This window comes from Panthera tigris, chromosome X, assembly GCF_018350195.1.
Source record: "Panthera tigris isolate Pti1 chromosome X, P.tigris_Pti1_mat1.1, whole genome shotgun sequence".
NCBI classification, from domain to species: Eukaryota; Metazoa; Chordata; class Mammalia; order Carnivora; family Felidae; genus Panthera; species Panthera tigris.
Window position 1 is genome coordinate 125,190,958 of NC_056677.1, and position 15,277 is coordinate 125,206,234.

General features: G+C 52.9%; 1 protein-coding gene across 1 annotated transcript; it reads right to left on the minus strand.

The window, feature by feature from the left end:
* Positions 1–11,976: 11,976 nt before the first annotated feature.
* LOC122235497 (paraneoplastic antigen Ma6F-like) lies at positions 11,977–14,404 on the minus strand. Its single transcript, XM_042975136.1, has one exon. The coding sequence runs from the start codon at positions 14,308–14,310 to the stop codon at positions 13,249–13,251; it is 1,062 nt and encodes a 353-aa protein (XP_042831070.1). The 5' UTR covers positions 14,311–14,404; the 3' UTR covers positions 11,977–13,248.
* Between the last annotated feature and the right edge of the window lie 873 nt (positions 14,405–15,277).

The following is a 15,277-nucleotide window of genomic DNA, read 5'->3' on the forward strand; positions in this document are numbered from 1 at the left end:
GTTCCCAGGCCTCCACCCCACCTCACAGCCTACCTCCAGCACTAATCTGGCTGTGACCTCAATACTGCCTGCTTTGGGACAGGTCCTTTGCCCTTTCTGGAATGTTCCCTTCTAGGGCCACCCTAGGAAAATCCTCCAGATGTGCCCATTGGAGATGTCTTTCTCTGATCCATCCACCCCCTACAACAATCCTCCCCAACATTCTACTGCTACTCCATGGAACAATGATCTTGTGGTTTGGCCCATACTAAACTTTAGGCTTTATCTTTCCCCCCTGCTGGGATCTTACTTTTTTTTATTGAAGGAAGTGATCTTGTTCTATTTGTCTATTTATGCTCAACAGCAAGTACACATTTACAGAAATGCTTGTTGATGAGTGCATGACTCCATCTTGCCTTTCAGGTCCCTCCACAGCCCTGGCCTAACCACTGTTTAATTTTTTAAAAAATGTTTATTTATTTTTAGAGACTGAGAGAGAGACAGAGAGACAGAGAGACAGAGAGAGAGAGCGCACTCACATGCGTGCACACACATAAGCAGGGGAGGGGCAAAGAGAGGAGAGAGAATCCCAAGCAGGTTCTTCACTGTCTGCACAGAGCCCAACGTGGGGCTCCATCCCACAAACTGTGAGATCATGACCTGAGCCGAGATCAAGAATTAGCCATTTAACCCACTGAGCCCCATTCCACCACTGTTTCATTCTTATCTTTCGACATTCCTTTGACTCACCCTGCAGCTCCAGGTTGCTTTCCATGCAGTAACAACATCAGACAGGATAGATGGAGTGAACATTCATGAATATAACATGTATAATTAATGCTAACAGTGACCAGGGCCAGTGCAATAAATACATCTCAAAGACCCAGAAAGTATGGAATAGCACTGGAGTTCTCAAAGCAGAGTCTGGGGAGCCCCCAGGGGTCCTTAAGATCCTTTCAAGCATGGGTCCAAAAGATCAAATCTCTTTTCATAATGATGCTAAGATATTTTTACCTTTTGCACTCTCTTTCCCAAGGGCAAAGTGGGGTTTTCTAGAAGCTATCTAACTGTGATATCATGGCAGACTGAAGTCAGAAACAGATATGATTACTCAGCTGTCTCCTGTTAATCCAGACAATAAAGAAAGTTGCAAAACCTAAAACTCTTTCCACTAAATTTCATTTGTTTTGTATAGATTTTCTTCATAAAATATTTTATGTTAACATATAATGGTTTTATTGCTGTCATATTTAAATGAGTGAATTTTTTAAATTTCTCACTTTAAATTTTAATACAGTAAATATTGATATGTATAACTCACATAAACAAAAGTTCTTTGGAGTCCTCAATAAATGTTAAGAGTACAAAGGGGCCCTGAGAACAAAAAGCTTAAAAACGTGCTTTGATACTCCACATCGGAATGAACAAAAAAAAATCTTTCATGGTATATTAAGTCATGGGGGAAGATCTTCACTTTTTTAAAGATGACTTTATGTTTTGTTTCCCTCTTGATGATGGTGCAGGTACCACAGAATGCAAATTTAGAAGGGCAAGCATGGGAGATTTTTGCAATCCGTGTAAAACATCGGATATTTTCACTAACAATTTCTATACCTTAATTTAAAATTTTTTCTTGGGGCACCTGGGTGGCTCAGTTGGTTAAGCGGCCGACTTCGGCTCAGGTCATGATCTCACGGTCTGTGAGTTCGAGCCCCACATCAGGCTCTGTGCTGACAGCTCAGAGACTGGAGCCTGTTTCAGATTCTATGTCTCCCTCTCTCTGACCCTCCCCCATTCATGCTCTGTCTCTTTCTGTCTCAAAAATAAATAAACGTTAAAAAAAATTTTTTAAATTTTCTTAATTTGTTTTTATATGGGAAGGGTATATAAATGGAGTAAAAATAAGGAATTATGGCTTAAGCTTGAAAACTCCCTGAGATAAAGAAATGAGTTGCATGAGTTTGCTAGAGATGCTGTAATAAAGTACCACAAACTGAGTGCCTTAAACAATGGAGATTTATTGTCCCACAGTCCAAAGCCAGAATTCCAAGATCAAGGTGTTGGTAAGTGCCTCTACAGGCACTGGGGCAGGGCATGCTCCGGGCTGCTCTCCTAGCTTCTCCTTGGTTTGTGGAAGCATTACTCTGATCTTTACAGAGTGTTCTCCCTGTGCACACGTGTGTTTCCAAATTCCCCCTTTGTATAAAGACACCTACCCTATTGGATTGGGCCCATCCTAATGACCTCATTATAACTTGATTATCTTTGTGAAGATCCTGTCTCCCAAATAAGGTCACATTCTGAACCACTGGGAATTAAGACTTCAACATATCCTTTTAGGGAGACACAATTCAGCTGGTAAAAATGGACAATGATACAAGTTAGAGAAATAAAAGAAAGAGGTATGAGTTAAAATCATGGGTTTGAATCAATGAAGCCAGTTCCATATTTTGATTCATGGTAATTAAGAGCTGAGTTTCCTGGGTCCAAACCTTAAATTTCCTTGTTGTATTGTTATTTGTCACCACATGCATGGAAATGTTACTTGGCAACTGGGTCTTCTGCTGTTAAGCTCCTTGCTGGGCCTCACAGATGCTAGGAAGGTCTGCTGGTCTGGCAGAGCAAGTTCACATTCTTTTAAGTCATTCCTGCTTAGGTGACTCGGGTGGCATGGAATGATCTGGACCTGCAAATTGTAGAACCAATTCTAATACCTTTCCATCAAAAGTCTGGGAGTGGAGTGGGGCATGGAGGAGGAGAAAGACAAAAAAGAAAAGTGGAAGCTTATAAAACTAAAATATTCTAAAACTTGGGACCTCACAGCCATGTAAAGATGCAACTTGTGATGAGCAATGTCACTAGGAAGGAAATGAGTTTAGTCTGTGACTGTACGGAAAGAGAGCTTGTAGAAAAGGACAAAAGAGGCAGAAACTCCTGTTGAACTGTGCATTGTTGCAACCACAGTAGTAAGCTGAACCAGGAAAACAGTTAAAAGTTGACCAAAGGGAGCCAGGAGCCTGAGGGACACTGAAACCAGCACCCACCATTCCTGAGGGCCTCAGCAAGGAGGATAAAGCCACACTGAAGGGCCACAAACATTGGAAGGAGATGCATTTACAACAGAAAAGCCATGCTGAATACTTAATACAGCCTCATGGAACAAACCACTACAAACTTAAAAGCTTAAAATAATGCCTATTTATTATGCACAGTTGCCCTGGGTCAGGAAACTACCTCCTAAGGCTGCAATGAGAAAGTCAGCTGGCTGGGGTCTTTTCTGGAGGTTTTGGGGGAGAATGTTTCCAGCTTCACTAAGGTTGTTGGCAGAATCCAGTTCTAGGTGGTTGTCAGTTTGGGGTCCCAATTCCCTTGCTGGCTGCCATCTGGCAATTACTCTCCACTCCTAGGAGCCACCCACATTCCTTTACAAATTTGTTCCCCTCCATCTACAAACAAGCTTCAAATCTCTCTGAATTCCCCTTGTGCCTTCAGCAGGGATAAGGCTTTGGTTGAAGAGACCCCACCAGAGAATACTAGATAATGTTCCTATTGTAAGGGCAACTGATTAGTAACCTTAATTACATCTGCCATGCACCATTGCATATTCATGAGTGTGACACCAGGAGGCAAGGGTCATGGGACCAAAAGCCTATCTACCACAGAGGGCAAGCCTGTGTCTCAGGGAATGCTGTCTTTGGAGTCTACATTTTTCATTCATCAGAGGATTATTTTGGCTCTGTCCTCAAAATCTCTCCATCATTCCAAATTGCTTGCCAGCCACTTTTAACTTGTATCCATCGCAGTTCCCTTAGCAGCAAGTGGAGTTGGCCACCTCTTCATGAGAACCACCCTTGTGTATTTTCCCACAGAATGCTTTTCCACAGCAGCTTTCAAAAGAGTCCTCAACCTGTTACGAAAAACTTCATTATCAGTTCCTGCTTGCTGAAAAAGCACCCTAAGATGTGAGTGAACAGGTCAGCAACAGACCCCACGGATGCACCCCCACCTCTTCTAGGACCTCCCAGTGCCCATCTCCTGGAGAAGAATGCATTAGGCATGGGACACCCCCTTGGCAACCAGTGAAAGAAGCAGACTCCCAGGATGTGTCCTTCACCTCTCCTCTGAGCAGGTGTGTCTCACAGAGGTGGAAGGCAGTTTTCACCACTAGATCTGCTGGGGCCCTGAGTCACCATGGAAGCCACCTATAGGACAGGCAGGATGATGCTTGCCTCTCAGTCACTCCCTCTGTCCTTCTCTCCTTCTTTTCCTCCTGGCCCTTCTGGCCCTGGCAGCCCCCTCAGCCCTCCAGGCTTTCCCTCTTCTGTTGGGGGTGGTGCCTAGAGACCTACACAGAAGGGACTTTGCCACAGTCAGAGCCCAGGGCCACAGGTACCAGAAGTCTTTGCCCCTACCCAGTGATGCCTTGGCTCTTCCCTGATCCGCTTCCTGTCTTGCCCCTTCCAGGCCTTCCCAAAGGCCTCATGGGCTACTCTACCTCTCAGCCATCACCCTGGGTTCCCACCAGGCCAAGAAGTTCAAGAGAGGCAAGCATATCTCCCACCCCCTCAGGGGCCCTTTCCCACACAACCAGGCTGCTTCTGTATGCATTCCCTGAGGCCTTCCCTCCCAGTGCAACTCCCCTCTGGGAGGATTCAGGACCTGATCCTGCAACTGGAGCCCCCACATGGGCGGTCTCCTTGTCAGTCAGACTGGGGCTGCAGGAACACAAATAAATACACATATGCCCCAGCCCACCAGCACCAGGGCAGGGGCCTGCTCGGGGCATGGAGCAAATAGGCCAGCCTGACTTCCTCCAGCAGCATCTCAAGCCCAGGACAGCTCCCCATCTGCAGCGCCTCATGGCAATTCTAGATATGGCTCTGGATCCGCAAGACCATGCCCACAAAGCTGACCAGAATGTTTGCACATTGGTCCTCAGGAAGGCATAAGGAGGGGTGATGTGAAGGAAAAAGGAGGGGGCGCTGAAATGATCAAGGAGACAATTGGTCTTTAAGGAGTTTGCACCAGCTGTCTGTTTAAATGTTACCATGCAATGACCATGTGGGAATATAGTCCAGGGTTACCTAAATGTAATCTTACCATCATTTAATGGTATGGATTGGAGAAGTTTGATACAGCTTTTTCTTTGTGCTCTGAAGTACCAGATTCAGATGATGCTCCCTAAAGCTGGACAGATGTGATGTGAGAATGGCACATGGAAACAGTCTTTGGCATATGTATAGGAAAGAGCTATGGTGGCCACTGCCACTTCACAGTCTGGTTCTGTGTGCACTGGGGTAGGGTGACTTAGGAGCTGCTGTGGCCTCCAGTGTAAATAAATAATTTGGTCCTGGATCCATATGTGGAAGGGGAAGAGACTATTCCTACAAGTGGCAGGGGCTGCATGGAGGAGGCCCCTAGGCCCAGCTAGCTTCTCCCCACCCCTCCACCCAACAGTCCCAGCACCCCTGAGCCCCCACGATGGAAAAGGTGCACTTGGGCCCTCTTTGGGCCCATGTTTGGCAACATGAAAGGGGAGCCTAGGCCCTGGGCAAGGCTGCACTGGATGGACTCTGTGGGACAGTGCCCTCTGAACTAGGGTGTTGCGAATGCCACCACTGCTCCTCTGTACTTGAATGACAGAGAAAAAGAAGACCCCCTTCCCTTGTCCACCAAGTTGTGCCTGGACACAGCCACTAAGAGCCTAAGGTTCCTCAGGAAGTCCTGGAGAGACAGGGACATGGCCTGAGGTAACAAGTCCCAGCTTGGAGCTGTGCAGCTGGAGCCCCAGGAGAGGGAGTTGTCCCAGATCCAGCAGGGGTGTGGGCGAGGGGGTAGGGCAGAAGGGGTTGTCCTGAGGGCTGTGCCTGACGAGGTTGAGGGCCTCCAGCAACAGGCGATGTGCTCCGCTCCGGGGCAAGGAAGCACAGCCCTGGGAACACCAAGTACAATCTAAGGGGACAGGAGCTCCTTGTTTCAAACTGCATGGTTGCCGCAGGCTGAGGGGGTCGGTGAGAGGACTGGCAAGGGACACGGGGTCCACAGGGTCCGCGTATGTGGGCAGTGGCCTGGCCCTGATCACCCCGAGGCCCTGTGGCCTCTCTGGGGCCTTCCCCAGGCCTCTCCCAGGGACCAGTTTCTGCCCCAGGAAAGACCCCAAAGGCTCTGGGACAACGTGGGCAAAGGCATCCCCTTGTGCCAGCTCAAACCCACTGGCCCCACAGGGGGGCTCCCCATCTTCTTGTGCAGCCTCACCTTGCTTCCTGCCCATGTGTCCAGATCCCCTCCAATTATAAAGCTGTGCCAAGCCCTTTCAGTCCTGTTCCTTGGTCTCTACTAGGAAGTCTGACTCCCAGGATGGGGTGGGAGTGGAGATGGGGACATGAGTCCTGCCTGACATGCACTTCACACCTGAACCACTGATCTGCCTCCCCTCTGGGAGTCCGTTTCGCCCTGGGCTTCCACAGAGCCTGGTGCTGGTCCCCACATCTTCTGGTCTGAGGACAGCCACAGCATCAGACGGAGGGCCTGGGAAGGACATGAGGGTCCCCCAAGGTCAGGTACGGTGGGATTAGAGCCCACGTCTGCAGGCCCCGTGTCTGGCGTCTGGTGTGCTTTCCGGAACAGGGACTAAGGTGAGCCGAAAGGCCTGTTCCACTTCTGCCTTAGCCCTTCTGTTGCTCTCTTCCTTTCCATTTCCAGGGGTCCTGGCCACCCTTGCTTGTCATCATGCTTGGACCAGGGTACCACGTGTGCAACAAGTTTGACCTGGCTAAGAGTGAGCAGGTGGTGTGCACAAAAAAATGGTGCACAAGGACACACCCAGTAGGGCCCCAAGACAGGGAAGGGATGACATCCCAGGGGACGCCAGAGAGACATCCCAACACCTGCCCCAGCAGAAAGCTGGCAACAGGGCCATGCCTAGGAGCATGTGGGAGGTGAAGGCTAGGGCACACCCCACTGGGTCTCTTCTGCCACTGTGTCTAGGAGTGCACGCTTGACTAAAGGCTTCAGAAGACAAGCTGAGAATTCACCATCATCGCATCTCATAAGCATGCAGTTGCCGTGAGTGTGCGACACGTGTACATCCAACCTCTTTCTTGGAGGCTTTAAAAAGACATCGACGTTCTTGAGTTTTTGCTTTGATGGCAGAAGCACGACATACTCCCCACCCGGGGAGCATCCATCACTGCTCCCCACGTGCGGTATGTCTTTCATTCAGCTATTTCTCAGGGCTGTCACCATTAGCAATCTGCCGTGTGTCCGTCGGCTCTGCTTCCAGGACCGTCACTGCTACCCACATGCCTCGAGGTTCTTTCCGTTGTTTCCAGGGGCCGGGCTGTGTGGTCTTGCCAGCCTGACCTAGAATCCCAGCACATCCACTGAGGGGCTGTGGGACTTTGAGCAAATCTCTGCATCTTTCTGCACCCAGTTCTCATCTGGAGAAGAGGGGCCATAACAGTGCCCACCTCCCGCCAGGGCTCCTCTGAGGACTCTTGGAGAGAGCGCAGGCCCAGTTGCTCAACCCAGTGCCTGGCATGTAATGAGAATTGACGTTACTTTTAGTTGTTGTTTGTTTGTTTGTTTGTTTGTTTTCATAGTTAAGGCTATGCTATTTATGTGTACAATTTCATGTTTTGGCTTTTTTCTTTAGCACTATTAACCATGTACCTCTGTTCTTTAAGTCTTTGTTTCTTTTTTTAACTTTTTAATGTTTATTTATTTTTGAAAGAGAGAGAGAGAGAGAGAGAGAGAGAGAGTTGGGGGGAGGGGCAGAGAGAGAGGGAGACACAGAATCTGAAGCAGGCTCCAGGCTCCGCACTGCCGGCACAGAGCCCAATGTGGGCTTCAAACCCATGCACCATGAGACCATGACCTGAGCTGAAGTGTAACGCTTAACCGACTGAGCCACCCAGGCACCCCTGCTTTCACTGTTTTTAAGCTCAGAATATTCTTTCCTATCCAGAGTCGATGTAAGTACTCACTGGTATTTTATTCTAATATTTGTCTTTACATTTAGCCTTTAATCCTGTGGATATATATTTTAGAGTACGCCATGTGTTAACGATCTGCTCTGTTTTCCTCCAAATTGCTAAATGTTCTGATACCATCTCTGAATCATCCTTCCATGGTGATGACTGCTGTTTCCTTCATTTATATTGTACATATGTGTGCGTGTGTATACCACCTGTAGTCTCTTTCTAAACCATTTGTTTGTTTATTTTGATGCCACAGTGACTTGGTGACTCTACAGTCTAGAGTTCTATGTTGTAGCACTAGGAGACGTGTGAAATTCTGGCATCAAGTGAACCACAGGCAAAAATAGATGAAAAACAATTTGTAAACATGAAGTTTGTTGTGAAGGAAACCTATGGTGGCATTGTGTTAGTACCTAAGTTTTAGCTTGCTTTAATGAATAGAGTTCAGTTTTGTACCATATTTTGGCAAGGAAACTTAAGCAAGGAGGCAGGAACTCCCTCCTCCAAATATACAACCCTGAGGGCCACAGCTCCCAGAATTTACTGTCTGAGCTGCCCCACTGGCGACAACATTCAATCATTACAAGGCAATCACTAAAAGGTCTACGTGTCTTAAGTGAACCAAGTGATTAGCAGCTATGTAATGTGAAACACACAGTTAGTGAAGAGAAAGGAACCAAGGAGCATTTGCAAGAGGCCCAGAAGTAGCCAAAGCTACTGGGAGTGTAGCACAATGACACAAAGCAAGTGGCTTGTGTGTGCAGGGCCATTAGTGCTAGGTTTCTGCTGTCCCTTGTTTAGCCAGGTGGGATCATGGCTCTCACATTGTAAAGTGGGACTAGAAGCAAAGTGTAGGGGTGCCATGGATGACATTGGCATGAGCAGTGCCACAGAAAACACACCATGGAGGGTATGCAGCATGGGGATCTCCCTGTGCAGAGCCCAAGTGGGCATGTGCTAGAACACCTGCATCTGGGCTCAGGGAGAATATCAGGGCCCAGTCTTAAGCAGCACAACGTGCCCTGGAACAAGCCCAGAGGCCCCAAGGGTACTCAGTGGTGATCTAGGCTGGCTATCAGCTCTGCCAGAGAGAAATCTACCCTAGCCATACCCTGGAAAGGGAAAGCAATCTGCTTAGAGGGCTGATCTTTCCTCTTTGTAATGTGGACCACGGCTTACAAGGAGAGCTAAGGACATAGGGACCTATGGATTTCTACTGTGAGAATGGGAACCATGAGTTTGAATTCAGATGGTCAACTAGGGCCAGGAGCACTGCAGCCAGAAATGCTGGCAGCACCCAAAGTGCTCGTGGAAGGGATTCCCGTATTCAGGGATAGCATTCTTGGTTGGAAATAATCCCTGCTCTGGGATCCATGAGGAAAGGTTGGGATCTAGAGGAGGATGGTGGCCTTGAGAAGGGCTGCACCCCAAATGATGGGGCTTTGGCCATGGAACAGTTCAGAGGATAAGACAGGCTCCTGGGCCTGGGGAAAGCTTGGCTGAGGAGGAATGCAGGGCACACAGCTCTGTGGGGTCTCCAGCAACAGGGGAACTGGGCTAATCACCCAAGCCCGGGGAAGTGGCTGGCACCTAGGCTTTGAACCTGCCCTACTAGCACTAGGTGAAGTGCCCAGGGGCCTGGACATGGCGATCCTGCAGAGTAAGCAAAGGGAAAAGGGAGAAAAGGCCACATTCATCTCTTTCCAAGTTCTCTCCCTACAGGGGTGAGATGATGAAAGGCCAGGCTAGAGTGGCCACCAGGGGCCTCTCTTCGAAACCAGCCCCAGAAGGAGGAGGGCAGATTCCCAGGGCCAGACTTGGGCCAGCCTGCCTGAGGTCCAGCCCTCCTCCTGTCTCCCCTCCTCCAGACGGGTGGGAAAGTGGCTGCCCCCACTCAATCCTAGAAGAATTCAACGCACACCAACCCATGTTCCATGACACACACTCCTATTCACACATTCACACTCCTACACACTCACATACTCTTGCACACAGACATACTGTCACACACTCCCATATTCTCACATTCACTCACACTCTCACACACTCACACACATTCACTGACACTCACTCATACACGCACACACACTCACACCTGGTCAGGGAATATACATGCACAAGTATGCTCCGAATGGTGGAGAGACAAGGGATCAGTCACACTCCCATCCCCTCTCTTTTTCTGCCCTCCAAATCCCAAAGCACTAGTGGAAAGTGGCCAGTTGTCATGGCCCTGCTAAGACACACAGGACAGATGTGGTTAGGATGCTACCTTCCTTGAAGAAGCAAGAACAGAGCCCACCTGGGGACCTCACCCCAATCCTGAAGCACACTCTGATGGGACACATACAAGTGTCCCCACAACACGGGGCCAAGCTCACTAGGCCAAGGAGGCTGCAAGCATGGTCCTGATGACCCCCTTCTCAACAATCCCCTGCAACCCACATTCCATTGTCCATTTGTCTCATTACCAAGCATCTCCAGGGGCCCATCTATCCATGCAGCACCACTGTCTGCAGCTCTCACCACATGGCCTGGGCCTCCCGAGATGCACAGCTCCTGAAAGCTGGTCAAGCAACTGTGGGCCTGGGACTCAGCTTTCTGCAAGGTCCTCACTCATCATTGGCTGCTTTGGGGAATCTGTTCTTCATCTGTACCATGGGGTTGGTCAGAGCCACTGTTCCTTCAAAACAGCTGGAGAACACCTCTGGGAACAGACTGAGTGAGCCCCCAAGGGGCCTTCACAATTTCCAGGTCAACAGTACTGTTCTCTCCCCAAACACCTGCAGGGAGAGGCCCTATTGTTCCTTCTGTCTCTTAAATAATCAGTTCAGAGGCAGATGGAGGCCTGTCCTCAATTTGTGGAATGCAGGGCCCTAGAGGGTTTGGGAAGGCTCCTCAATCTTTATGATGCCCCTCTCCAAGAATTTCCCCTCCAGCTGCAGCATGCAAGTAAGGGATCCCTGATCAACAGTGCCCTCCACCCTGGATGGGTGCCTGCCTCAGGTGGCACCAAGCTCTGTGAGAAGCAGAGATCCAGAACTCACCTCCAAGCAGGAAGAGGCCCACTCCTCAGGCCACATCTGCAGACCCCTACTCGTGTCCCACTACCCCCTGTCTGCTCCCAGGACACATGACTGGTGCCCTCAGAGTTGGCTGGAAGGGGAGTAGGACAGGGAGAGGGTGCTCCCTCCCCTTTGGGGGCCACCCTGCCCAGGATTAAGATCAGAGGACAGCTCTCCCTGCCTGTCCTCCTTCCTGGCAAGGCAGAAGCACTGTAGAAACCCAGCCCAGCCTGCCCTCTGTCCCTTGACATCATAGCCTCCCAAGTACCCCCAACATCCCTCAGTAGCTAGACCATGATGGGCCAATTGTCAGCTGGCAGGGGTAGGTTGATCCCAAATGGAAGCGATAACCCCCAACTTGGAGTCCTGCATGCAGCTCTCAGCAGGGGTGTCTAACCTCATGCACAGGCCTTTCTGTGCCCATTGGGTCTCTGGGATTATACACGTGAACTCTCTGACCCATCTGGATGCCCTGAGCTGCTCAGCCCTGCCCAGATAATGGGCCTCAGGCCCTATCTGCTTTCCTTCCCCCCAGAATACCTAACCCACTTATTCCTGGGGTGTTCCCTGAGATTTATGGGGACCCAATCAGACACTTCTTGTGCCCAAAGTTCAGGTCACCTGGCTCTATCCAGCCAGAGGACCAGAAGCAACTCTTGGATCCTGCCCTGGCCACACCCAATGCCAATGGCAGGTACCAAGCCACTGTTATTCCCCAACCCACCCCCAGGTGACCCTTCCCTCAAATGCCCACAGCAGAAGTGAGACTCAGCTCATTCAATGAAATTTATTGAAGAGAAACATTTACTGAAACCATTGAAAACACCCTTCCCTCCAATGCCCACAGCAGAAGCGAGACTCAGCTCAAACATTCAATGAAATTTATTGAAGAGAAACATTTACTGAAACCATTGAAGAGAGGGAATGACAACACAGAAAGGAATGTCGAACAGCCACTACAGCCCATAGGACACAAAACCCCTCCTCCTGGGGTCCCAAAGGATGTGCCTCTGTTCCCCCCAACACCGTGGCCCTCCTGCCGTAGTCTCCCTTTCTGAGGGCCCCATGATCAGCCTCTGGCCAGGATGATGGACGCTGGCCATGGCCCCTCACTCCATGGCACTCTCCCCTCTGGCCGACATGCTGGGGCCTGGCCCTGCCCTATGGCCTGCACAGGACAGTCACAGGACACTGGAAAACTCAGCAGGGGACACTTGGACAAGCCGAAGAAACTGAGTCACAAGTAACAAGAGAGTGGTACATCAGAGCACAGTTCCGGGGAGACTCTCACAGGCCACCTCTGTCCTTGGTCCAGTTCCTCCTTCCTGAGGTCATGGGGTGAGCACCAACCATGCCTTCTGTCCTTCCCGCCATCTCCTGGGACTGGGCTCGAGAGGTCTCCAGGGTGGGGTGGGGGCGGCTGCTCAGATAAGAACACACACACATCTCCACAAGAACAAGCAGCAGTTGGCCTAAACCTACACCGAGGAAGCAGAGGCTGAGCTCACGACACCGCACGACAGCGAGCAGAGCCTGGGCTCGCACTGAAGCTTGTGGCATGCACCCGTGCTGAGAGGAGGCTGCTGCGTTAGGCCAGGACACCCACTGCAGGCTCCTGCACACCTCAAGGCTCTGCACGGGAATGGTAACTAGGGTGTGTGTAGGGGGAGCTGGGGGGTGCCACTTGACACGGGGGTCACTAAGGGGCCTACAGAGACACAAGTGGGCTTCCCAGAGCGTGGAGCGACATGCTCCAGGAGTCAGTGAACGAGGGTCCCCCTCTTGGGCGGCCCGAGGGGCCGGCACCCTTGAGACGGCCCCTAACATCTCCCAGGCCAGTGTGGGTGGCACACATTTTCAGGTGCCCCTCACCTAGGCTAGGGCCAGCCACTCAGGGGTGCTTCCCAGGCTGGCTGCCTGGACTGGCAGGGTTTCGGGCTGGGGCTGGGGCTCGGGCTGGGGCTGGGGCGGAGCTGCCATGGGAGGGGGCACCTCTCCCTGCCCCACTCTGCATCAAGTATGGTCATCCTGGTCCGTTGGAAGGGCTGATGGTGGTGGCCATGGGGTCACCAAGGCCTGGTGGTGCCTTGGGAAGATGGGGTCCTGGGAATTTGGGCTGGGTGGGTTGTTGCCTCCATGTGGGGAGAGGCTGCTGCCCTGGCGTGGCCTCCCCCTGCCTCCAGAGCGCTGCTGCCTGAGAGGAGAGGGGGCCCCTGGGCCTTCTGAGCCTATTTGCCCGAGGAGGACTTGGGGGGCCTCACCTCCCCAGCCCCGTCCTCGTTTCCCGACTCCCCTGGGATGGGCTTGGGCCCCTCCTCCAGGGGCTCCCCAGCCTCCTGGTCTCCTGCCTGGGCGAGGCCCTCCGGCTCACAGCCAGGACCTCCCGGGCCCTCCCTGGAAGCGCTGCCCATCTGGGCGGGGGTGGGGCCCCCAGGGGCCTCTGAGGGCTTTGCCTGATCTAGGCCCGCAGAGGCGGGAGCATTTCCATCTTCCTGCGTGGCAGGGAAGATCTTGGGGGCCTCCTCAGGGACGAGGGCTGCCCTGGCGGCATCATGGGCTTCAGGAGCAGCCGTATCAGCTTCGGCACTGCCAGGAACTGCCTCACTGGCCCCCAGGTTGGCCAGGGCAGCCTGGGAAGCATCTTCCCTGGCTGGGGAGGCTTCGGCAACCTCTCCACTGGCCCGGGCAGCGGCCAGGCCTCCGGTGCCCACACGGGCCCCCTCTCCCACTTGCAAGTGCTCACTCCTAGCTGCGGTGGCCTCCCACGCCTCGGTCTCCTGAATGAGCCGCAGCATCCCCAGGAAGCCAGGTGGTCTCCTGTCCAGCCGCATCCTCCTCAGCTTGTTCTCGAGCATCTCGTTGGGGCGGGCCCGCATCAGCACCTGCCGGGTGCGTAACTGGTCCGCAAGGCTGGGATGGATGGCCCCCTTCTCCACGGCCGACTGCAGCAGGCCTTCCAGGCGAATCACATAGACAAAGAGAGTCTCCTGGGGCCGCTGGCCACAGGTCAGGAACTTCAGCCGTGCCGTCGTGGGGGTGTCCTTCCTCCCAAACACCTGGACCAGCGTGGCCAGGCAATCCTGTGCAGGGACGTCAGGGTTTTCTGCCAGGAGGCCGCACACCAGATCCAGTGCGGGGCCACCCAAGCTCTCCATCAGCCTCCTCCTCCTCTCCCTTTCTGTGATGTGGCACCACAGGTACAGCATGTCACTGGCGTGATCCAGCCAGCTCTCAAAGGACTCTTCTTCTCGGTGTGGCTCTTCCATTCCAGGAAAGGTTCTCAGTTCCATAGAGGCCCTGTTTTCCAGCACAGGCTGCCAGGCCGGGCTCCAAGGCTGGGTCCAGGATCTTCCCGCACCTATGGCTCCTGCCGCACCCACAGCTCCTTCCTCCCCTGGAGGTCCCGCCTCACCTGCAGCTCCTGCCACACTCACAGATCCGAACAAACCTGCAACTCCTGTGTCCCCAGCGGCTCCCTCCTCATCTGACTCTCCTGCTTCCTCTTCAGGCCCTGCCTGGCCCACAGTGGCTGCCCTGCCTCCAGTTCCTTCCTCGCCTCCAGCTCCTGCCTCACCTCCTGCCTCGCCTCCAGCTCCTGCCCCGCCTCCAGCTCCTGCCCCGCCTCCAGCTCCTGCCCCGCCTCCAGCCGCTGCCTCCCCTCCAGTTCCTTCCTCACCTCCAGCTCCTGCTTCACCTCCTGCCTGGCCTCCAGCTTCTGCCTTGTCTCCTTCCTCACCTCCAGCTGCTGCCCAGCCTCCAGACGCTGCCCCGCCTCCAGCTGCTGCCTCGCCTCCAGTTCCTTCCTCACCTCCAGCTCCTGCCTCACCTCCTGCCTCGCCTCCAGCTTTTGCCTTGCCTCCTTCCTCACCACCAGCTGCAGCCCCGCCTCCAGACGCTGCCCCGCCTCCAGCTTCTTCCTGGCTTCCACCTCCTGCCCCGCCTCCAGCCGCTGCCCCGCCTCCATCTCCTTCCTCGCCTCTAGCTCCTGCCCCGCCTCCAGCTGCTGCCCCGCCTCCAGCTCCTTCCTGGCTTCCACCTCCTGCCCCGCCTCCAGCCGCTGCCCCGCCTCCATCTCCTTCCTCGCCTCTAGCTCCTGCCCCGCCTCCAGCTGCTGCCCCGCCTCCAGCTCCTGCCCCGCCTCCAGCTGCTGCCCCGCCTCCAGCTCCTTCCTGGCTTCTACCTCCTGCCCCGCCTCCAGCCGCTGCCCCGCCTCCATCTCCTTCCTCGCCTCTAGCTCCTGCCCCGCCTCCAGCTGCT